The sequence below is a fragment of the Gasterosteus aculeatus genome, chromosome 4 (genome assembly GCF_964276395.1).
Source record: "Gasterosteus aculeatus chromosome 4, fGasAcu3.hap1.1, whole genome shotgun sequence".
Classification (NCBI taxonomy): domain Eukaryota; kingdom Metazoa; phylum Chordata; class Actinopteri; order Perciformes; family Gasterosteidae; genus Gasterosteus; species Gasterosteus aculeatus.
Window position 1 is genome coordinate 4,963,153 of NC_135691.1, and position 23,109 is coordinate 4,986,261.

The window sequence follows — 23,109 nt, forward strand, 5'->3', positions numbered from 1 at the left end:
ATATACATATGTACACATACATACATATGTATAACTTATGTCACAAACAATATCAAAGCAGCTGAAACGTTTACATTACATTACATGTCATTTTACAATAAGTGCATTTAACCATAAGGACACAAACTCTGAAGAGCAAGAAACAAGAAAGGACGATTTCATATTAGCCAAGTTACAATTGGCTATAGATAAGTGCCATTAAATGTACAATTTATGTGCTACAATTTAGTCTTTACTACTAAATACTGTATATGGATATATCTCTACAATATTTCACTGAGTGAAAGGAGTAAGTTCAGTGGGCCGAGCTCATGTTCCCTGACGAGTAAAGAAATATATATATCTTATATATATATATATCTTATATATATATATATCTTTGAACATGGGATTAAGTGCAAGGTAACACCTCTTGTTCTTCACAGACAATCTTTGGTGACATCGACCACTGCGCCCCCTGCTGGTCGAACACAGCAGCACCACGCAACGACTGGTGGAAGGTCTTCTATGTTTATAAATCTAGCGAAATGGATTAAATTAATGGGAAAAATATCGAAATAATATGTATGATTGAAAATATGTATGATTAAGCATTTGCGTGCTGTTTGTTCCCCCAGTTCTCACCATTATAGTCTATTGTACATAATATCTTAGTGTATTTTCTCTTCTGATTATTCCTCTCAAAGTTTATATCCTATTTAAACTAAAACTTCATTTTTATAATCTGGTTGATTAGGTTAATGTATCTTCCACAACACGTCTTCTTTCAGACTTGGGGAAAGAAAACATTTTTTCTTCCACTTTGTCTATTTGTGTTAAAATATAAAAATATCAAAGGTTTCCATTAGATAATCCCTCAGTAGCACATTTAAACATAACATTCCTGCTCCTTAATGTCAGTAATGTATTTAAGTATACACCTTCAAGAAAAACGGTTTAACTGTACAAATGACTCATTTTGCATTCAGAGTACAACAATTCTGTTATAAGTATGAATCCTGTAAGAAAAAACTTAAATAAGTTATTGCATCAAATAACACTTAAATTGTTCATTATGCAGAATTACTCTTTCTAACTAACAATGTATTAGTAATTTATTTTTGTTTTAATCTGAAGCTGCAAAGAAATACAGATGTCAAACAACTATACGTAAAAAGAAGTTTTAAAAAGTACAATATTTCCCTCTGAAATAAAGTAGAAGTATAAAGTAGCAGAAAATGGAAACACTCAAGTACTTTAAAGTTTTGCTAAAGTACACATTAAACATTTAGATACATTTGTCATCATTTAACTGAGAAATCGGAAAGAAACCACAACGTCTTTCTTCATTAGTTTATTCTGAATGAACACGTCAGTTATTCAAACACATATGTACATATATTAGTAAGAGATTTGTACTAGATAGTCATCTTTAGTCGTTACAACATTCAGGATAACCTCATCGAAGAGCATCAATTTAACAGTTAGTGCAATTTTACAGTTGAAACAAAGAAAAACAAAAGTATACATTTGATTTTTTAAGAAAACCTTTAATAAAGCGGAAACCTGGAACACGCAAAAAACATCAGAGCACGGACGGTGTTGATGAGGCACTACGCAAACCTTCACCTGCAAGACAGACTTCCAAAGGACCAATATCTACACGCAGGATAAACCTCCACCTGAAGGACTAACCACCTGAAAAAACATCCACCTGAAGGACAAACATTTACCCACAGGATAAATCTCCACCTTAAGGAGAAACATCTACCCACTAGATAAACCTCCACCTTAAGGATAAACATCCAGCTGAAGGACAAATATCTATCCACAGGATAAACCTCTACCTTAAGGACAAACATCCACCTGAAGGACTAACATCCATCTGAAGGACAAACATACCCACGGGATAAACTTCCACCTTAAGGATAAACCTCCACCTTCAAGAAAGACCTCCTCAACCCGAAGGACAAACATGCACCTGGAGGGCAAACATCGGCCTGTAGAAGAAGCCTCCACCTTCACAACAGACCACTTTCTGAACCAACCACCCGCAGTAGAGACCTCCACCTGGTCTGCTATGAGGGGGGCGTCTTAATGACGGATATCTTGACGCAAAGAAGCCGGAGTAAAAATGCACATGTTTTTACATTGATCAACAGAGAAGTAGTAGTTCATTTACAGTCCACCAAATTTACTGATTTGGATAAACAAGAAAATATCTGTTCAGAGAGCTTCGATATTCTGCTGCACCTTCTTTAAAATTCTAGAGACTAAACATCATAGCAAATGGAGGCTGATGTGATTCAGAATATCTCCATGTGACAGAATGATGCAGCCACCATGTTGCAATGATAAGATAAACCTCTCCAAAAGTCCTGAAAGATGTTATTTTTATATCTTTCATGACTTTAAAGCTATTTTAGGAAATTAAATTGATGCATTTAAGGACAGATTTACAGCCAACGTCAATATTTGAGATTACTACAAGAGCTGAATGTTCAAATCGTTTTTGTGTTTGTCATCTCTGTTTCACTTTTTTTTTAAACAACTAAGAGCAACTAAGGACAGGAAGAATTTTGGATCCAACAATTACCTCAAATCATATACAAAAATTGAAATGTTTCAAGAATCTGCAAGTATTTTTTTCTATCTACAGTAAAATGAATGACCGCAAGAGGTCATTAAACAATGAAGGATAATTCGGAAGATGATGAGCAGGATCACATAGTATTAACCGCTTCAAACATGTAAAACTAGCAGCTGACTTTAACAGCGACAGTGACCAAAGAGGAGATAACAGGCTGTAAATACACGACACTCAGAACTACAGTACTTCATACATGTAATAAAACACTGTGACGGTGTATATAGTTCTACTCACACTGAGGAGCTCAGTTTTAACTGACGGATACATAATGCAGATGTATCTGATCCTCTTTCATTCAAAGCCAGAAACCCTCAGGGTGATCTTAATTAAAGTCTTTAAATGTGGTCACTACGCAGAGGAAACAGTTTAAATGCGCAACATTCTGAATGATGAGGTGAATTTGGTTTGAGGCTTTGAAGAAAAACAAGATCCTCCAATCTGAAGTCAAACACAGAATTTCAACATGTTATTTTAGCACCAAATAACATCAAAATCAACTCAGTAAAAAAAAACAACGTACATATTACAACCAAAAGTACAGCAATCAAATGCTGTTTTGCTACATAAAGAGCATAATATCTTTAAATGTTTCTTTACGTTCTGCGTCTCTGGGAATGTGGACGAAGTTTTAATTTCTTTGAATCCTCCTCTGGTTAAACCTGCAGCTGAACCTCGTCTTTGACAAGTTTTTTTGTGGCAGTAAACAAGTTACAGTTGTGTCTATTAAATATGGCAATTATTGTAGATCTGGTTGTTGAATACTGAAATACTGAAACCGGCTAAAAAGTATTGATAAATCATTCCTAAATTGAGCAAACTTACCATCAAATTTCTAACAATTAAATTACCGGGAATTACTTAATCCATTGACCCAAAAAGATTTACATTAAAGTGTTTTGGCAAACTAGCCCGCTAAGAAGCTTGCCAGCAAACAAGCAAACTAACGTTAGCTTGCAAAAATACTAACATGTTTAGTTTAGCTAGTAATGTAGCTAGTATTTTAGATCTAGTTTGATCTGTAATTTCAGAGGGCCCACATTTGAAACATTAGATTTTACCATCTAAAACTGTGAATATCACTTTTAATTCTATTTTGGCACGCTAACTTAGCAAGCATCTTGCTAAGCTAAGCTGTTTTGGATGCTATCTTCAGTCATGACGTGTTCCTATTGTTTAGAAATTAACCCTATTAAGGTTTGTTAAGGCAATACCACATACTAGCTAGCCTGCTAGCGAATTATCCTAATAGCTTGCAAAGTTAAGAGATGTTTCAAGTTTAGCTTAGCTAGGAATGCAGATAACCCGCTAGTTATTGGCTTGATCTACCTGTGACCACATTGGCACACTTCATACCCACATCTTCATAATATATACCTTTGATTTTTTTATAATCCCATAAAACAAATTTCATTTCAATATTGTTAGCATGGCAACTAGCAGCTACGCTAGTAACATAGCTAGTTTATGACCTGTTTATGACCTACCTGTAATATAATCTTTAGTTTTGTTTTGACACACTAGCAAGACAGCCAACTTTCAAGAAAACGCAAAGCATCTTATAAGCTATTAATGGAGCGGTTATCAAGTTATCAACTCTTTTTTAGCAAATGGATAGTTTCAACCACATTGGCACAACTTCTCACACACACTTTCTCTTAATGTATTTGCACCGCTCAACTAAACTCAGCTTAATAAGACTCCACTATCTAGCTACTTCCAGAGAATACAGGAAAAAGAAAACATTCAGTCATTCGTCAGAGCTGAGCATGTTAGCATTAACTAAAACCAGGTATAACAAGAGCAGCTACCAGCATAGCAACAATGTCTGTTGCTGTAGTTTTTGTTATGTTTTCATCAGAGATTCGGACCAAGAGTCGACTGTTCTGGAGCCTAATTCCATAAAATGTCAGCCAGTTACAAAGTAACGGTAAAAGCAAATCTTTTGTAACTTATAACTTGAATTATGTGTCAGGATTTCAAGTCAAGTCAAAGTTGTTCAAATATGGCTGCTAACTTGGTCACTTTTGATATGATCACTACTACAGCTCTCTTTTTTTTACATTGCCATTTTTATATCTTTTCATAAAAGGCATTATCTAAAATTCTTTTAACCTAAATCTAATATGCTAAAAAGACACAGTCTGGTCATAAGTTGTTGTGTCACAAAAGATGGTTTTTAATCTTGTGCAAAATTGTTATCTTAATGAGTTTATAATTAGTAGCAAAACAAACTACTGGCATAGATATGTAAATATGTGACTCCCGTCACATATTTACAGTTGGTGTTGCTGCCAAAATAAAAGGGTCCCACTTTTCATCTGCTGGGAAACCAACAGCTTATCTCTACATTTACATTTTTTACCTCAACTCAGACTGATCTGACTTTTATGTGTTTGTTTCAAGTTCCTTGACACCAATGGTATTTCAGAGATGTTACGCGCTCATTGGATTTTTGCAGCATGAATTTTACAGACGATTCTCCCAGAAGAGGATGTATTATTAATTAGCCTGCATGAAGATCTGTGGTTTAGATAAACACGATGTGGTTGCAGCTTCTTAAAGAAACTGCCTGTCGTCAGGAGTTCTGCTGTTTCTTCATATCCGCTTATGACAACGTGACTGAGGTTATGAACACTTTATAGCTGCACAATATTTTCCACAACTAAAATTATTACAATTAATCAACTGACACTGCTACTTACTGTAGAAATACAGTTCTGGACAGAATCTACTGTCATAGATTCTTTATGTTGAAACTGAAGCTTATCCACACTGAGAAATTGTCAACTCTTTCTTCATCTATGCAGAATTCCTATTTCAAATCCGACAATTACTTGTTACTCTTCCGTTTTTTAAAAACGTTCAGCTGCTGAATATTAACCGTGTGAACTCTTTAAGTGATAAATGCCTGGTCAGCAGGATGAAAATGTGATCCCAAGTGGATGGAAATTGAGGCGATCCAGGACCTCCTCCCGGCGCGTGCAGGCAGTAAACATTGAACCTCCTCCCCTCTCCGGATTGACCTGCATCTCATCTGCGTCGCTATCGAGGCAACACGAGTGAGCTCACAGCCTGCCGCCGGAAAAAAAGCCCCCCCCCTCATCTGGCAGCAGGACGCAGGGAGATAAATCTCAGGCAGGTCAGTGTCCTCCTTCCTTGGAGGACGGACTCTCAGAGCGCTTGTCCTTCGAGCCGGCTGAGGACTTCTTCTGCTTCTGCTTGGACTTCTTCAGCATCCGGACCTGCAGACGCAGCAGAGGAACAAAGTAGCCCTAAGTACAGTAATACACACTAAGCTACAGATAAACTACAAGAATACAAACTAAGCTACAGATAAAATACAAAGATACATACTAAGCTACAGATAAAATACAAAGATACATACTAAGCTACAGATAAAATACAACAATACACACTAAGCTATGGATAAACGGCAGCGATGCACACTAAACTGTGGATTAAAGAATATATTCAGAATTTATGAAACTAGACTACAAGACTACATGTCTGCTCAAAATATCCCAAACTATTGACAAACAAAAGCTACACATAGAAAATACTACACAACAGATACAACACATGTTTATGAACGCAGTATAAATTGACAGAGGCGAAGAAATAAGAATGGGAGATAAGAGGCCTCAAACTACGGTATTCTGCAGGGGACAAACCTTTGGTCCAGCAGCGGAGATGATGATGTGTCCCGGCGACTGGATCCACGGCTCCCCGTCCACCTGCACAGGTATGGGTTTGTTCACGGTCAGCCGGATGTAAGTCCCTTGAGCAATTCGAATCCCCGAGCGCAGACCGCTCTGAACCTGGCCCTACGCACACGCACACACACACACCGTTGAAAGCTCAGGGAGGCGCCACTAAGGGGATCTTAAGTCTGTGGAAGCGGGACTCGTCTCACCATGTGGACGACGCCGGTGACGCCGACCACTTCTAGCATGCCGTCGTCGATCCTCGGCTTCCCGTGGCGGACGTCGACCTCTGACCCCCACAGGTCGGCACCAGAGCCCCAACTACACGTACACACACAGACAGACAGGCAGGTGAGTGTGGGGCAACGTTGGCGGCGGGCGAGGCGTGTGAGGAGCGTGTGCTACCTAGGGATGTTGAGGAAGATCAGACCCTCGATGTGAGGCAACGGGACGTCCCGACCGTCCACCTGCAGCCGCAGTTCTTTGTGGAGGCTCCTGGTGGCGCTGATCTTCTGCAGTCCGACCTTAACGTACACCCCTTTGTTATGGAACCTAAGGGGTAAGGTTAGGAAACTTACGTTATTGACCAGACTCGTTGCAGCAGTCCAAGAGATCCCGGTAGAGCCAAAGCTTTACCTGCTGGTGAACTTATCCGGCTCGTCCTCGCGGGCCTGGTGGAAGTCGAGGCTGACGTCTGCGTCGATGCCCAGGCCGAAGTAGTTGTTCATCTGCACGATCTGAGACACAAGCACGAATCAGAACCATAACATAACTGGTAACGGCACATTTTGAAATAACTGATTTACATCGTGAATGCATTTGCTGATTTTTCGGACCTTAGGGGGCTCCAGGAAGCCGTTTTCCTTGCCGTCTTCGGAGATGTCCTGGGCGTCCAACAAGATGGTCCACCGGTCCATCAGGACCTCGTCGGCCTCGTCCACAGAGACCAGGATGTGGTGGGGGTCCTCGCCGCCGTAGCCGGCTCCCCATCGCAGGACTCGGGCCAAGTCGTTCCCTGACAGATCGGAGAGGGACTTTAGAGCCCAAGGACCCTGAACCCTGAACCCTAAAGCTTGAACCCCGATCCCTCACCTGTTCCCAGCGGTACAATGCCGATGGGCGGCTCCCGACACACTAGCTTGTGCCGGATGGCCTCCAACACCCCCAGCACCCAGCCGGTGGTCCCGTCCCCCCCACAGACCAACACCCGGAACTTGGGAACCTCCCGGAAGGTGTGGAGACTGCAGCAGAGGAGACCAAAGCTCAGACAGGTTTTAACATCATAACTTAAAAAAGGCCTGGAGAGTTCATGGAAAGACCCAATTGACGCCATTGGGAGCACCAAAGAGCGAAAAGGTAAAAGGTCAGAGGTCAGAGCTGCAGCTGTCCTCTCAAAGTACGTATTGTTGCACGCAATGTACATTAAAATGCGATCCCACAGACTGTGAGAAGTCCACACCATCATAATCATCATCACCACCACTGTCAGGCTCTTTCACTTGCGGGTGCGTTGGTTTTGCTCACCCGGCCAGCGGTCCTCCGTTGGAAATGTCAAAGACCTGATGAGGGTTGAGCAACTTCCTGAAGCCGTAGAGGAGCTCTCGGCCCTTCATGCCGCCGCTCTTTGGGTTGACGAACACCAGCAGGGGACAGACATCCTCTCTCGGCGCGCCGTGCTAAAGGAACAACTCTACGTTTATAATGAAATATGACGGAAACCCACACACGTGCACCCGAGACGGTGTTTGTGGTTAGGTGCTCGCACCTCAATCTCTGCAATGACGAGCGACGTGAGCGCCTTGTTGTTCACGCTGGTGTCTTTAGCCAACATGTAGATCCTCTCCGCTTCAGAGAAACACGAGACCTGCAGCGCCACCGCACCTGAGCACACAAATATATATATACATATAGATCGCAGTACAGTCTTCTCATGCTACTTAAGATTAAGATTTTTACCTGCAGGATAATGATTATTTATTTAATATTGTTATAATGTTTACTTCTGATTCAGGATTCAGGCTGTCAGACTATTTGATTAAGGATTAAAATGTAAAACTTGTTTTAAGGCGTGAAAAAAAAAGAAAGAAAGGTAAAATAATCAACTTTTGACACGATCTACAAATGTCGAACTGCACATGATGATCTCTCACCTTGACTGGGGTAGATGTGGCTCAGGGTGACCAGATGACCTGCAGAGACGGAGAAACAGGAAGTGAGGGGTGCTCGGGTAGATGCGCCTCGGGTTACGTCATTAGCGGCGGCTCAGACTCACTCTTGATGGTCAGCTGTTCCTGGATCAGCTGGACATACTCATCTCTGTTCAGCTGCGGGGTCAGGCCTCCAATCAGGAGGCTGACCTGCACCGCCGACTTCCTGTCCTCCACCAGGTAGAAACGGGTCTGGTTCATCTGACGCAGGGACACCTGGCGAAATTCAACCAATCACTCAATCGACTATTTTTGATCTCCTCCTCCTGATCTATTCCTCCTGCAGGAGTTCAGTGTCTCACATGTCCTCCTACCTTTCTGATCTCCTGCAGTTTGTCCTGAATCTTCTCCTGAGGAGTCAGCGTCTGTCTTTGAACTGGAGGACAGAGATGGAGACGTTTTTATACAAATTACAAGATTAGTTAGTTATCTTTGGATTTGGAAAGTGACAATGGGCCCACATCCAAAAGGAGCATGAATAATAAATAATAATAATAAACCTTGCTTGCTGCTCATGTAGACCTCCATCAAGCTGAAGCTGGAGGCGTCTTCCTCCTGAAACAACACACATGTGCTTTTTAAAAATTAAATAAAAATATGTTAAAAAAAAACAACAAACATTAAAACATAAAGTCACCTGTCTCTGGAGCAGACTGAGGACCTCAGAGAGGACAGAAGCTGCCGTGCTTTCTTTAGAGACAGAGACGGAAACGACTGCGGCCCCCGACCTAGAAGACACAGCGGGAAAGACCCTTAACGACCAGGGGGAGGGGAACTCTACGTTTGAGCCACACGGAGGGCCTGTTCTCACCTGGGCCGGGCCATGTACACCTTGATGACCTCGGGGTCCCGGGGTTTTGCCCTCAGCAGCCAGGCGTCGCCTCCGTCCTTCAGGGAGCCCCCCCGGTTGTCGGTACCGCCGTTGCGGTTGAGGATGTCGTCGCTATGGAGACGATGCGTGTAGCTGACCTCTTTCAACTCAAAGTCCTGAGGGTCATCGGGGAGGTAGAAGGCCCTCAGTGCCGCCTCCTGCAGGACGACATCGGGGCTGCAGCGTCAGGCCAAGACTCATGAATTTCTATCATTTTTAATTATGATGATAATCATAATAAATTGCATCAGTATTACAGAATAAATATAGATGTATTTTTATTAATATGTAAAAAATACATAAAATAAATGTATCCTTATACTGTTATCTTCACACTGTTTAGTATTATTATTATTATTTTTAAATACATATTATATTTATTTATTTATATTATAAGATATTCCTCTAAAAATAAGAATGTAAAAGGATTGAGAATTCATTTCTATAATCTTTTTGGATTAAACAAAGATAACTATATTTAGTTTTGTATTGAATATGAAAGTATATTCATCAGAGATTTAAATAAAGTTATAGTCAATAAAAACTTGGTGCGTTACCTATGTTACCATATTTGTCATAATAAAAGAGGGAGGCTGTTTCCTGGATATGATTTATTAGTCATTGCTTCAGTCGCACGTGAGTCTGACGTTACATTTTGCATTGTGTCACTTAAAATCAGCTTTTACAGAATTACAATGATCTGCTTATTTGAAAGATCTGCTGATTTTGAAAAACAAAAGGCTTTCAGACATTTAGAGGGTATTGGGGATGGTATCGGGAGTATTTGTAGCAGTAATAGTAGTGGTAGAAGTACGACTAGTACCGTTACTAGTGGTAGTATAGTATTGTAGTGTTCATTGTGTGTGAAATGCTCTCACCACCACTTCCTCGTTCTTTATGGCTCTCATGATGGAAACCAATCGGAAGCAGCCGCGCTTCATGGCATCATCGCCATCAAACACCTTGAGCTGTTTACTTGTTGCTAACACACACACACACACACACACACACACACATCATTAGTGTCTTGTGACCTGTCTCTGGAGGTCTACTATGTGCACTGACCTGAGCCTGGAGGTCGACCATGTACACTGACCTGTCTCTGGACCCTCTTTAGATGCAGCAGCATTCTGATCCACATCGTCTGAGTTATCTGAGAGAAAAGGGGAGGGAAACAAAGAGATTACTGGAAATATTTAAAAGAGATAAAAACCGTGACAGTAAATTAGTACACAAATTAAAAAAGGACTTCCTGTTACAAATTCATAAGCAGAAGTTAAGCTGCGGGTTCAAGCTGCTCGCACAGTCTCTATTTGTAGACACACACGTGTACATATACACACTGTGTATGCGGTTATATGCACAGACCTGTATATTTACAAACAATCTACAAATAAGACCGTAAACTGTTTTACTTTGAGTCACGAAACATTTGGAAATAGTTCTGCACCTTTCGGGTTATAATGTTTGATTGCTTTGTTTTTTATATTTGGAATATCTACTCAGTTCCACTTGTGTGCACATGCTCCCTTTAGAACATGAAGTTTATCTTATTTCAATGTATTTTAAACGTTGTTTTATTTTTCAGTACAGAAGTTGAAAACAGTAACCCTGCTGCTAGAACATCACTTATACTCCTTCAAAACTGATGCAACTTGCAGGGACTTTGGGTGCAAAGACACTTAAACCTGTTAGTTTGAGCCTCAAAACAAACAAACAAATTCTTCATCGCTCATGTCCGGATTTCGTGAGAACAAAATTTTATGCTTTTCTCAGCTCAGATGAAGAAGCAATGCTTCCAGGAAGCCAGCCGAGTGTTTCGGCATCACAGAGGAAGTGGTCTGGAGCTGTGTGTGTGTTTGTGTGCGTTTGGGTGTGTACCCAGCTCCTGGCTGCAGCTCTCCGCGATGCGGTAGCAGTGCATTTTGCTGAAGTTCCTGAAGTGGAGGCGGACCCGGTCCGGATGCAGCGTCATGCAGCGCAGACGTCCCAGAGTGCACTCTGGTGGTACGCCAAGGTAACACGACGCGTGGCTCTGCAGAGGCCGACAGGAAGAGACATAAACCCTCATGTGGACGTATTTCGCGATAGATTTCAACATCAGGAAACCCGCCAGATCTCCTGAAGACTGCCTGGTCGAGGTTTTCCTGGACCAGGCAGAGACCTGTGTGAGGCTGAAAGGGGCCAAAACAAGGAAACACTGACAACACAAGGTGGACACGACTTTAAGGAGGGAGCAGGACACAGTTGGTCTGCAGGTCAAGAGGTCTACTAAAGGTCTGCAGGTCTAGAGGTCTGCAAGTCTGCTGTTTTACAGGTCTAAAAGTCTGCTGGCCTGCTGGACCGGTTTAGATGTATGCATTCTGCATTATGTCTACGTGTAAGGTCTGCAGGTAACTAGGTCTGCAGGTCGGCTATAGGTCTGAAGTTCTGGTCTGATGCGGTTCGGCTGGTCCTCACCGTGACGCCGCACCACTCGCACCTCATCCCCGATAGGACGTCAGACGAGCCGCAGGAACGCCGACACACGTCACACCTAGCCGCCGAGGCCAGGTTGCCCTCCCTCCAGTGGTGGTGAAAGGTATCCTGCAGCGACAGAAAGTAGATCCCAAGTGAGAACTGAGGAAAAATATCAATGAGCCCCACTGCTGCTCCTTCATCCCCATCTATCACCTAATAGTATCTACATCATCTATTACTAGGTTGTCATATATTACATATGTTTTAAAATATTGTTGTGTCCAGTAGGAACCAGTAGGCTTCACAGCTGAGAACCAGTCTGATCCTGCAGAGCTTCATGCTATTGATATTTAATTAGCGACTGAGAACTAATCAATCGGCTCCGAGCAGCAGACAGACACTCACACACACACACACACACACACACACACACACACACACACAGCCTTTGACGAAAGAGTGTGGGGCCGCTGCAGGTGTCAGGTGATCAGTTAGACTGATGAATGACACTCAATCATATTCATTGATCTGACTATCATTATACTGTAGATCACCTGTTGCTCTGATGTATTAAAGTTGTTCGCAGCAGATATCTGATTTTGGAAGAATTACACAAACTCGACTCGGTCCCCATTAGGAATAACAACCTGACGACGACATCCGAGGTCATGGGTCAGAGATCAAAGGGCTCTTGCTGTCCTTACAAAGCAGGTATTGTTGCACGTAATATGCATTCAATTCAGCATTCTACTTCCGACCCACTGTCTATTGGGAGTGGACGTAGCCATGGTGATCTTCAACTGCTTTGTGGGCCTCGAGTAGAATTAGAAATGGACATTATTCAGTGACATCAGCGCCACAGAACGGCAGGTCACTCACCTGCTCCAGAGTCTCGTCCAGGTGGGAACTGCGACAGTCCGCACAGCTGAAGATGGCACAGTCAGCGTGGACATGCAGCTCACACACTGAAACACACACACACACACACCCGTGTTACTCTAGTGACATCCTGGTCGCAGGACTTCACATCTGGAATGGGAGGTCACAGGCCGCAACAGAAACCTCTCTGCCTGGTTACCAGTTATACTTTTTAAACATTCATACACCTATTAATTATATTTGTATCTGGGTCAATTTATTTACATGTTTTTATTATTTATTAAATTTAAAGAAATTTAAAATTTTAATCATATTGATTTTTAAGACAATATGTTATATGTTTATTTGAGTGGAACAAGCTGGAAATTAATTAAATAATCTAAATGGTCTGACTTTTGTTTTTGCTTCGACTTGGTTGGATAATAGTGACTGGTTGAAGTGGTTTCTGACCTTCGCAGCGCAGCGCCCCGTTCCCTTCCGTCAATTTCCTGCAGACGCTGCAGAAACGTTTCTTTTGGCCGGAGGGTCCGAAGCAGTGAGCCACGGGAACCTGCAGGGAGCAGCGAGGGGACTCGGTCAACAACGACCGGAGCTAACGCTAACGGAGAAAACTCCACGACACGTCTGAGAGATAAAAGACACAACCTGCTCACGAACAAAGAAATACAACTTCGTGAACAACAAGGCGTCAGTTCAAGAAACCGAGGGTCTTGTTTCTAAACATATTTGGTCAAAATAAAAAAACATCTTTAAAAGGCAGAAATATAAAAAATAATATAATATATAACCTGTAATTATAAAAGCTCTTTAAGCACTCAGCATTAAGTCAATAATGGCTCGACAGAGGATTTGGATTATCTGTCGTTACTAAAAGCAACGTAACACGTGATACAGCAGCACGACCAGGTGTTGTGGGCGGGCCACCGTCAAATAAACATAAAAACGGTTAGATAAGTAAATGAGTATCGTCTTGTCAACTAGTATCATATCTTTTAGATATCTTCTTCTAAAAGGTTTAAAACGTGTTTTACATACAGTATTGAAATAGTGTTTTATCTTTGTTCAATAACAGGAACAGAAGCTCATTAATGCCAATGAGTTCCCAAACATGAGTCAGCATTTCTTCACTTCCTGTTTCCTCCTCTTGAAGTGTATGTGCCTATTGAATGTGTAGTAAAAAGTACCTCTGTGATGTGCAATAGTAAAAGTACAATATTCACCTCTCAAATGCAGTACAGTAAAGAGTACAATATGTACTTCTGAGATGTAGCAGAGGAGAGGTACAGAGTACTTAAGTAAAGCGTTAGTACCTTGCATCAATACTTGAGTACTTGAGTTGAGTTTAAATATGCGTGTTACTCTCAGTTTGAGGAGCTCAATCCCTCGATCTCTTGTCTACGTCTCACTCGAGTTCATCGCCCGTTCATTGATCCGGCTCCGTGATCGGTGCCGATCAATAACCGTGACGTTTGGCCGTTTTTTGACTCACCCTGACCAAAGACGGGGTCATGCAGGAACAGGCCCAACGCAGCGTCTTCAGGCATTTCTCGTGACACATGAAGTTACACACTGAGGGAGGAAGAGACAGAGAGGACTGTCAGAGGCCGCCGAGCAAGGCACCGACATCGTGAGGTTGTAGGTACGATTCCCTGCAGATTCACAATACCACTGGACTTAATCTTACTGTGTTTGGTGGTTGAGGGGGAAAGAAAAGACCATTTCATGCTTAATGTTGTCCTTATGAGAAGCTCATTTCCTTTATCGACCACAATCCATTACAATGTGATTGGTTGGCTTCACATCGCCTTTACCACACACTCACAGTCACAGGAATGAGAAGTTAAACATAATTCAAACTGGATCTACAGTTAATGAATTAAGTCATTGCTTGTTTTCAATCAATTTTCATTTTGTGTTGACATCATTTTTTTTACATTATTGGAGAAATGTTGGACAAAGGAGGCTATTTTTTTAATGACTGCTCTGACATCAAAGTCCATAAATACAGACGTCAAACAACAAAGTTTGGACGGAAATAAGACCACGGCTTTGAGTGGTTTAGACCAAGACTAGAACAAGACTTTGAGTCTTTGCTTTAACTTTTTCTTTTGGTATACTGTGATGTTAATACTTTCAACACTGTAGAATTACTCCTTTGACTTCAGAAAATTACTACTTTTTCCACCCAATGCTCCAACGGGACCATTTTGTCTGTATTAATGTCCCCTTGACTTAAATATTGTTGAGTTTGGACTGTCAACACAACACAATTGAAACCTCCTTCAAAGAGACAGAACTTACATCTTCTGATGTTTTACAAGCTAATTATGAATAAATACATTTGAAAAGTTAATGAAAACTGTGCACAGTTTTTGCAGGCAAAAAGAAAACTGTCTTCCTTGAACAACAACAGACTTTTTCTCGGGTCTGAGTAGTGCACCACCAATGACAGTTTGACAGCTTCCTGCAGATAAAATCTCATTTGACCTTTATTTAAACACGAAGAGACGCTGTGAGGAACAAGGGGGCTGTTTTAAAGAGTTCCTGCAGTCAGAGCTAAAGAAACAAAAACACCAGAGGTAAGAAAACAAATACTTATGAAATAACATGTATTAACAAACTTAAACATTCCACACAGCTTCTTCATAAAGAATTAAGTTATGGACACATGCTCATATTACTATTTCTCAGTAACACGTTGAATCGGTTTGTTTGAATCTCTCTAGTGACCAGCAGGGGGCGACTCCTCTGGTCCTATAGAAGTCTATGGGAAAATTACTCTACTTCTCTCTTGATTTATTCCCTCAGTAGACATCGTAAACATGAGTTTATGGTCTTAATCTCTAGGTTCAAGTCTGCTTCATTACAGCATGACGTTTAATCAGTAAATGATGGTCCATTTGGAGCCAAACAGACCATAAAGCAGGCGATGCTTTAGGGCGGGGCTGCAGGCTGATTGACAGGTCTCTAGCATATATACGGCGTCTCTACGTCCTTATCTGTCCTAATATCCGCACTTCCTGTTACTAGTTTAAAAAAACAAAAAAAAACAAGATGAGGACGCCAAACTGGAGGCCAAGATGCCCACAGGCCGATCACGTCACCATGACTACTATCTCTTTGCTTACAGTTCTTTCCACCTGTTGAAACTTGCTCCATGGCACCTGTAACCACACCCACCAGCGATGTCACAACATTATACTCACAAGCTGATGTCTGAGAGGTGTGAACTTTAAATACCGAATATTTTTCACATTCTATATCATGTTGTCACGGTGTGGTTCACTTCCTGTCTTATTTTGTAGTTTTCTGCCACTCGTGTCCCCGGGTAACTTCACATCCTGCCTTGTCTCGTCATCCCCTGTGTTCGTCTAATAGTTTCCACCTGTGTCCAATCACCTGCACCTCCCTTGTGTATTTAAGCCATGTGTCTCTTGTGTCACTTGTCGCGTCATTGTCATTTGCCACGCATGTCCTTGTCTTTGGTCTTAGATGTCCATAGTTCATGCCTGTGTGTTTTTGCCCCTTGGCCTTTTGATTTTTTGACCTTTGACTATTAAAGTCCTTTGTGTTTCTTGACAACTCTGCGTCTGAGTCCTGCCTTCCACCCTCCAACCCTGACAGAATGACGCGACCAAGAAAGGACTCAGCAGAGTTTTTTCCCTTGGACGAGTTCAGGGGAACCCGTCTGGCAATGGGCGGTCCACGGAGTCTCCAGCGGGCTGCCCGTAGTGGGGGAACGGTCCTCCCGGGGGTTCCAGCTGGGTACTTGTACTACTCCGTCTCCCCATCTGGAGCCCTCAGTAGGCATCTGGGTCACCATCCGCCGCCCCCCACATGGTCCCCAGAGGAGGAGACCATTTCGTGGTCGTCTGGCGGCGATTCGCACTGGGAGCGGGTAATGGACCTTGCGGTCCGACTACAGGCCACCTATGCTCCCCACGCTCGGCCGCAGCGCACTATGTCCAGCGCTGGGCCGCAGCGACGTCCCGACCCCGCTCGGTCGCAGCGCAAGATGTCCAGCGCTGGGCCGCAGCGACGTCCCGACCCCGCTCGGTCGCAGCGCAAGATGTCCCGCGCTGGGCCGCAGCAGATTCCCGTCCCGGCCTCCCGACCCAAGCCCATGACCCCCGAGCCAGTGCCACGATCCATGCCCCCGACCCCCGAGCCAGTGCCACGATCCATGCCCCCGACCCCCGAGCCAGTGCCACGATCCATGTCCCCGACCCCCGAGCCAGCGCCACGATCCATGCCCCCGGTACCAGCACCACGTTCCATGCCCCCGACCCGACCAGTTCCGGCGCCACGTTCCATGCCCCCGACCCGACCAGTACCGGCCCCACGTTCCATGCCCCCGACCCGACCAGTACCGGCCCCACGTTCCATGCCCCCGACCCGACCAGTACCGGCCCCACGTTCCATGCCCCCGACCCGACCAGTACCGGCCCCACGTTCCATGCCCCCGACCCGACCAGTCCCCGCTCCGAGACTCTCAGCCATGACCCCGACGCCCCCAGTCCCCGCTCCGAGACTCAGGCTCCCTCCCTCCCATCCCATGGTCCTCTCCCACCCTCCCGTTGGTGATTTGAGGGCCGTCTGGGATCCGGCCCTTGAGGGGGGGGCTATGGGGTGGGTTATGGGGGGGGCTGAGCCGCCGCCGACTGCGGAGGTGTTCCGTGTCCCCGAGCTGGAGCCGACTACGGAGGTGTTCCGTGTCCCCGAGCTGGAGCCGACTACGGAGGTGTTCCGTGTCCCCGAGCTGGAGCCGACTACGGAGGTGTTCCGTGTCCCCGAGCTGGAGCCGACTACGGAGGTGTTCCGTGTCCCCGAGCTGGAGCCGACTACGGAGGTGTTCCGTGTCCCCGAGCTGGAGCCGACTACGGAGGTGTTCCGTGTCCCCGAGCTGGAGCCGACTACGGAGGTGTTCCGTGTCCCCGAGCTGGAGCCGACTACGGAGGTGTTCCGTGTCCCCGAGCTGGAGCCGACTACGGAGGTGTTCCCTGTCCCCGAGCTGGAGCCGACTACGGAGGTGTTCCCTGTCCCCGAGCTGGAGCCGACGGCGACAACCGCGGAGGTGTTCCCTGTCCCCGAGCCGACGGCGACAACCGCGGAGGTGTTCCGTGTCCCCGAGCTGCCGACGGCGACAACCGCGGAGGTTTCCCGTGTCCCCGAGCCGGCCATTCTAGAGACGTTCCGTGCCCTGCAGTCGCCGCTCCGGAGCCGGCTTGGTGACCGCCCGCCGGGCCGACCCCCAGAGGCTCCCCGCTCGTCTGGCCACCCGCCGGGCCGCCCGCCAGAGTTTCCCGGGTGGTCCGACCAACGTCTCTGGTTTCCCTGCCCCCCCACCCCTTGTTTTGCTCTAGTGTGAGCCGCCTGGAAGTCGGTCCTTGAGGGGGGGGTACTGTCACGGTGTGGTTCACTTCCTGTCTTATTTTGTAGTTTTCTGCCACTCGTGTCCCCGGGTAACTTCACATCCTGCCTTGTCTCGTCATCCCCTGTGTTCGTCTAATAGTTTCCACCTGTGTCCAATCACCTGCACCTCCCTTGTGTATTTAAGCCATGTGTCTCTTGTGTCACTTGTCGCGTCATTGTCATTTGCCACGCATGTCCTTGTCTTTGGTCTTAGATGTCCATAGTTCATGCCTGTGTGTTTTTGCCCCTTGGCCTTTTGATTTTTTGACCTTTGACTATTAAAGTCCTTTGTGTTTCTTGACAACTCTGCGTCTGAGTCCTGCCTTCCACCCTCCAACCCTGACACATGTAATGTTTTATATGTAATTTGTGTAGTAAATCACTTGATGCCTCTCAATTGAAACAGAAAAGTTTTTTATGGGGTAACCATTTAAACCATTTAACTGTTTAAATGGTTACAAAGGATAATCGGCAAAACCTTCGTTTAAATGATCTCAAGCTAAGAAAAGGATTTATTATGTGGATATATATTAAATATCCACAGCCAGATGTAACATTTTTATGATATCACACGTTTTCTTAATTCAACTCCACGGTTTAAAGAAGAAAACGATACAAAATCCAGCCGAGCAGCAATGTAGTTGTTGTTGTTGTTGATGTTGTGCAGCTTTTAATGCATCTGCTGCTGTTTGATGATGAAGATGATGATGATGGTCATGACTTCGCTTGCTGCCACACAAACATGCCTCCTGTTGCCATGCCAACCATGGGGAAGTAAATCACGACTTGACTACAGCTCAGATCGTGGACAACCAGTGTGTTACTGGGCAGAGTGGTGTGTGTGTGTGTGTGTGTGTGTGTGTGTGTGTGTGCGTGTTGCAGGAGGTTGTCTTGGATCTGCTCTTCAGTTCGCCTGTTGAATTCATGATTTAGTCACAGCTTTGTGAGGTGGAAAGAAAAGAGAGGGGAAGGAAAGGAAATGGAAAAAGAAAGGAAATGGAAAAGGGAGGAAAGAGGAGACAAAAGATTAAAAATACAGAAAAAGAAAAAACGAAAGGAGGAAAAGAAAGAAAAAATGGAGGAAAAAATGACATAAAAGCCGGGCAAAGGAAAGAGGGGGGGGAAGCAAGGAAGGGGAAGGACTAGAAGGGAAGATAAAGGATACAGAAGGATAGGAAGAGACTAAGAATAGAAAAAAGAAGAAATAGTGAGGAAGATGAGAAATGAAGGAAGTATTCATTCTTGTTTTCTCCAGTCAGGATCCTAGTCTGGGATCTGGTCTAAGATCTGGTCTGTGATCCGGATTTCTTGATGTTAGATCTGTACAGTCGGTTGTTACACTTTTAGGAGGAATCACCTAACAGGAAGGAGACACCCAACCAGACTTGGTTCAGAGTCACCTGGACCTCCTCAGGCAGCAGGAACAACCAGCCTGGGGGTCGATTCCCACAACAAGTGTGCATTTATGTTGAGTTCACGTTTTTGCTATAAATAAGTAACGACTCATCATAAATAATACACACGTTTGATGTAGTCTTACCTTCACACAGGAAGCCCACGAGCCCCCAGATGAAGTCGCTGCAGTTATGGCAGAAGGTGGGCTTGGTTAGGGTCACCCTCTTCAGGCAGTGGCCCGGTGCGGAGCTCTGGTACTTGGTCCGGATACCGGGGGACTGCTGCGCCTTCTTCTTCCCGGACAAGGGGCTCGCTGTCCGGCAGTCCTCGGCGTCCCGGTCCGGTGGTCGGTTCCTGGCGGAATCCGCCATGTCTCTCTCACTCACTCAAACTCCCCCGAAGAGATTTTGGTTTCAGTTGTGGTGCAGAAGAAGAAGAAGAAAAAACTGAATCTTTAGTAAATATTCCGGCAGCGCGACATCTCCCACGGGGCCGGACACGGCGGCGCAGCAGCCCGGCGAGGGGGCGCCGTCCTCGGCGCGTTTGTCCCGGAGCTTCCCCTGCGCCTCAGAGGCTAATATTCCAGGTCCTCGAAACACAGCGGAGGTTCAAACCAGATTAGTTCTCCGACCCCCGGTTAAGAGTCATCCCCACCGGCTGATCCCATCGGCAGCGCCCGGCGGCGAGGGCTCAGCGGTCGGCGTGCGGACCCGGAGCTCCCCGGCCTTCGCTCGCTCGGGCCGGAGCTGCTCCCTGAAATATTAATCGGGTGCTCCACCTTCCTTAAAACTAGCGAGAGGGAGAAAGGGGGAGGCGGGGGGTCCAGGGGAGGCAGCGAGGGTTTCAAACCGCCTTTTCATTCGACGTCGCCGACGTCCACCACGCCGAGATCAGAGTCCCTCCGCCCGGAGACAGCGGTGCCACCCCGCGGCGCTGCGTACCGCTGTGCTCGGTGCTCCGTGCGCCCCCCCTACCGGAGCTCGTCGTTTCGGAAGCTGAATGAATAAGAGATGAATTATCGATCTCTGGATGTTGTGTGCGGCGGAAGGAAATCTTTGATGTTGTTGGGGTTTTTGGGGGGGGTGGAGGGGGGTCAAAGCGCTCATAGGCGGTAGAAAGACGCGAGGAACCGGGAGATGGAGCGTCCGAACAGCCGCCGCAGCGACGGAGACCAAATATTATTCAACAAGTGTGAAGAGAAACCGGAGGGAGTTCCTTCTTCTTCCTCCTTCTCACGGGGCCACTTCTTCCGCGTCAGAGACTCACCAGCGCTGATTTACTCCTCCTCCTCCTCCTCCTCCTCCTCCTCCTCCCCTTCATCCCCGATCCTCGTCTCGTTACCTTCCTCCCTTTCCACCCTTCCTGCCCTCTTCACCATTGGGGTTCCTCTGGATCTCATTAAATGACTGAATAATTCATAAACAACCCTTTTATATTCGTTTCCTTCTCTTTTCTGTGTCTTTCCTTCCTCATTGTGTTTCCTCATTTCCTTCCTCACTTTGTCTCTTATTGTTGTTTTACGATCCTCTGTGGAAATCCGTGTCTTTTTTTAACACGACAGCTTCATTTCCTTTTAAACAACTTGCATCGTGCAGAAACGCCTTCTTTGTATATGTGTGTTGGTAGATTACATTACACTACATTACAGAACAGATCGGCGTTGAGTTGGATTCTGAAGCTGAAGGTCGAGTAGAATTAATCATCAACAAATAGACATGATGAGACAAGCCTGCATAATATCTAAAATAATTAAAATACTGACAATATAATTGTTCTCAAAACATCACACCATTCACAATTATACAAATATTGTAATTGTATTGTATATGTAATCCCTAATTGTAGTACAATTGTAATAAACGTTAATATATATTATATTAGAGATTTATCTATAGATATAGATATTTATCTATTATATTATGGATATTTATCCTTGGAGGTAAAAGGAAAACACAGAAATCAACCGTGTTCAGTTTTACAATTCATTTATATCTATGTAACCTAATAAAACTCCGAAACATTTGACTTTTTCCTAGAAAACAACCGTTTAAAGCTAAAAGCTTTAAATAAAGGGGCACTTCACCAAATGCAATAAAAATCCTCTTACGTGTGAAGTTTCTGTTTTGGTGTCAGTTGCAGTTGCCTTTCAACCATTGTTCAAACATGAAGCAGCACGAAGCAGTGTTGCTTTCCCTTTATTCTGCCACACATCACTTTACGTTCATCGGGTTTAAAAACTAATCTACTATCAATATTCTAACGTACCTTTGGAATCCAAAAGTCCATGTCAAGATTAATGTGGAAGTATTTATTGTCTAAATAACTAATATTCTCCACAGAGAGCTGGGCAAACATCATTATAACGGTTGTCGTTTTAATAAATAACTAATGTTTTACGTTGTTTGTCCTGTATTGTACCTTCTGTTCTGACCACTAGAGTTCAGCGTTACACAGTGAAACAGCTTCTTAAAGGTCTCGATAGCGATGACTTAGTCAGGCAAAAAGTCAATCTGAACTGTTCAAACCTCTAATCAACCTTCCAGAACCAAGCAGATGTTCAGTTATGTGAAATAAAGACAATTGTTGAGAAAGAAACAATGTGACCAAGAGTTCTAGGAAATAGAGCCGTCTTATCTCCCCATTTATATTGTTCTCTGCAGGTTTGACAAAAAAAGTTCTAATAAGTATTAAAGAACACTTTGTCTCTGTCTGATATGTAATTCCACTTTGCCGTAAATGTATGGGGTCTAATTTCATCTCGACCACCAGGTGGCGATGGAGGTCAACGGATCTGGATTCTCTGCAAAAGAAAAATACAACTCTTTTTAAAAAATCTAAAGCTAAACAATAGGCAGAAAGAGAGCTTCAAACACCATGAAACATGATTTAATTAAAGTGTGGAACAATCTTTACTTATTCTTTTCAATCCAACACAGAACAGCGAAGGAGAATATAATTTATTAAAATCAATAAAGAAAAACAAATGACACAGCTGTTCTATATTGATTGGAATAAAAAACAAAACTATTAGTGAGTAAAGTGGTTAATGGAGTATCTCGGGAGAGCAGCATAGGACTGTGGGAAATGAATGGGAGATTAAGCAGTTATTTTACCTGCTATTTGTTCATTTGTATTTCACAGGTCAAGGAATGTACATCGTTTCTCTCTGAGGGAGATTGGTTACATTTACAGCAGAGCGTTGAAATGTGAAGTTAGTAATTAACATCCAGACATGAACCAACAAGCCTGCAGGTCAAGATACGTTGGTGGGAACAAGAGCGTAGAATAAAATAAATATTCACATGGAACTAACTCACAGAGGAAAGCAGTATTTGAATAATAGTGGTCTGTTCTTATTCAAAGTGGTTTGGCACACAGAAACAATTTTAGTCACCCTGGAGCTCTCAAACAGGTAAATGATCACCTACAGACATTTTGCCAAAACCTTCTGCTCCACAAGACTAGAAAGAGGTGTTTATGTTATCCCATAATAGTTATTTTAAAAATAAACACATTTGGTTTAATTTATTAGTTTAATCACATTTTTTCCAA

At 44.1% G+C, this 23,109-nt stretch overlaps 1 protein-coding gene across 1 annotated transcript; it reads right to left on the reverse strand.

Annotated features, from left to right (window-relative positions):
* Positions 1 to 1,320: 1,320 nt before the first annotated feature.
* Positions 1,321 to 22,096, reverse strand: dgkq (diacylglycerol kinase theta). Its single transcript, XM_040172608.2, has 23 exons — positions 19,703 to 22,096; positions 14,240 to 14,319; positions 13,201 to 13,300; positions 12,751 to 12,836; positions 11,872 to 11,997; positions 11,293 to 11,446; positions 10,508 to 10,564; positions 10,290 to 10,393; positions 9,352 to 9,569; positions 9,178 to 9,268; positions 9,041 to 9,095; positions 8,855 to 8,916; positions 8,606 to 8,756; positions 8,484 to 8,522; positions 8,099 to 8,214; positions 7,858 to 8,009; positions 7,426 to 7,574; positions 7,170 to 7,348; positions 6,970 to 7,070; positions 6,739 to 6,885; positions 6,543 to 6,654; positions 6,301 to 6,453; positions 1,321 to 5,871 (listed from the first exon to the last, which is right to left on the reverse strand). The coding sequence occupies exons 1-23, from the start codon at positions 19,926 to 19,928 to the stop codon at positions 5,770 to 5,772; spliced, it is 2,760 nt and encodes a 919-aa protein (XP_040028542.2). The 5' UTR covers positions 19,929 to 22,096; the 3' UTR covers positions 1,321 to 5,769.
* Positions 22,097 to 23,109: the final 1,013 nt, after the last annotated feature.

Excerpts from the sequence above, each read along its gene's own strand:
- dgkq (XM_040172608.2), bottom strand. The coding sequence starts at position 19,928 with ATGGCGGATTCCGCCAGGAACCGACCACCGGACCGGGACGCCGAGGAC. Across the intron at positions 11,447-11,871 it reads GCGAGTGGTGCGGCGTCACG|AGCCACGCGTCGTGTTACCT; the intron begins GTGAGGACCAGC and ends CGGCCTCTGCAG. Across the intron at positions 8,917-9,040 it reads CTACATGAGCAGCAAGCAAG|TTCAAAGACAGACGCTGACT; the intron begins GTTTATTATTAT and ends TCTGTCCTCCAG.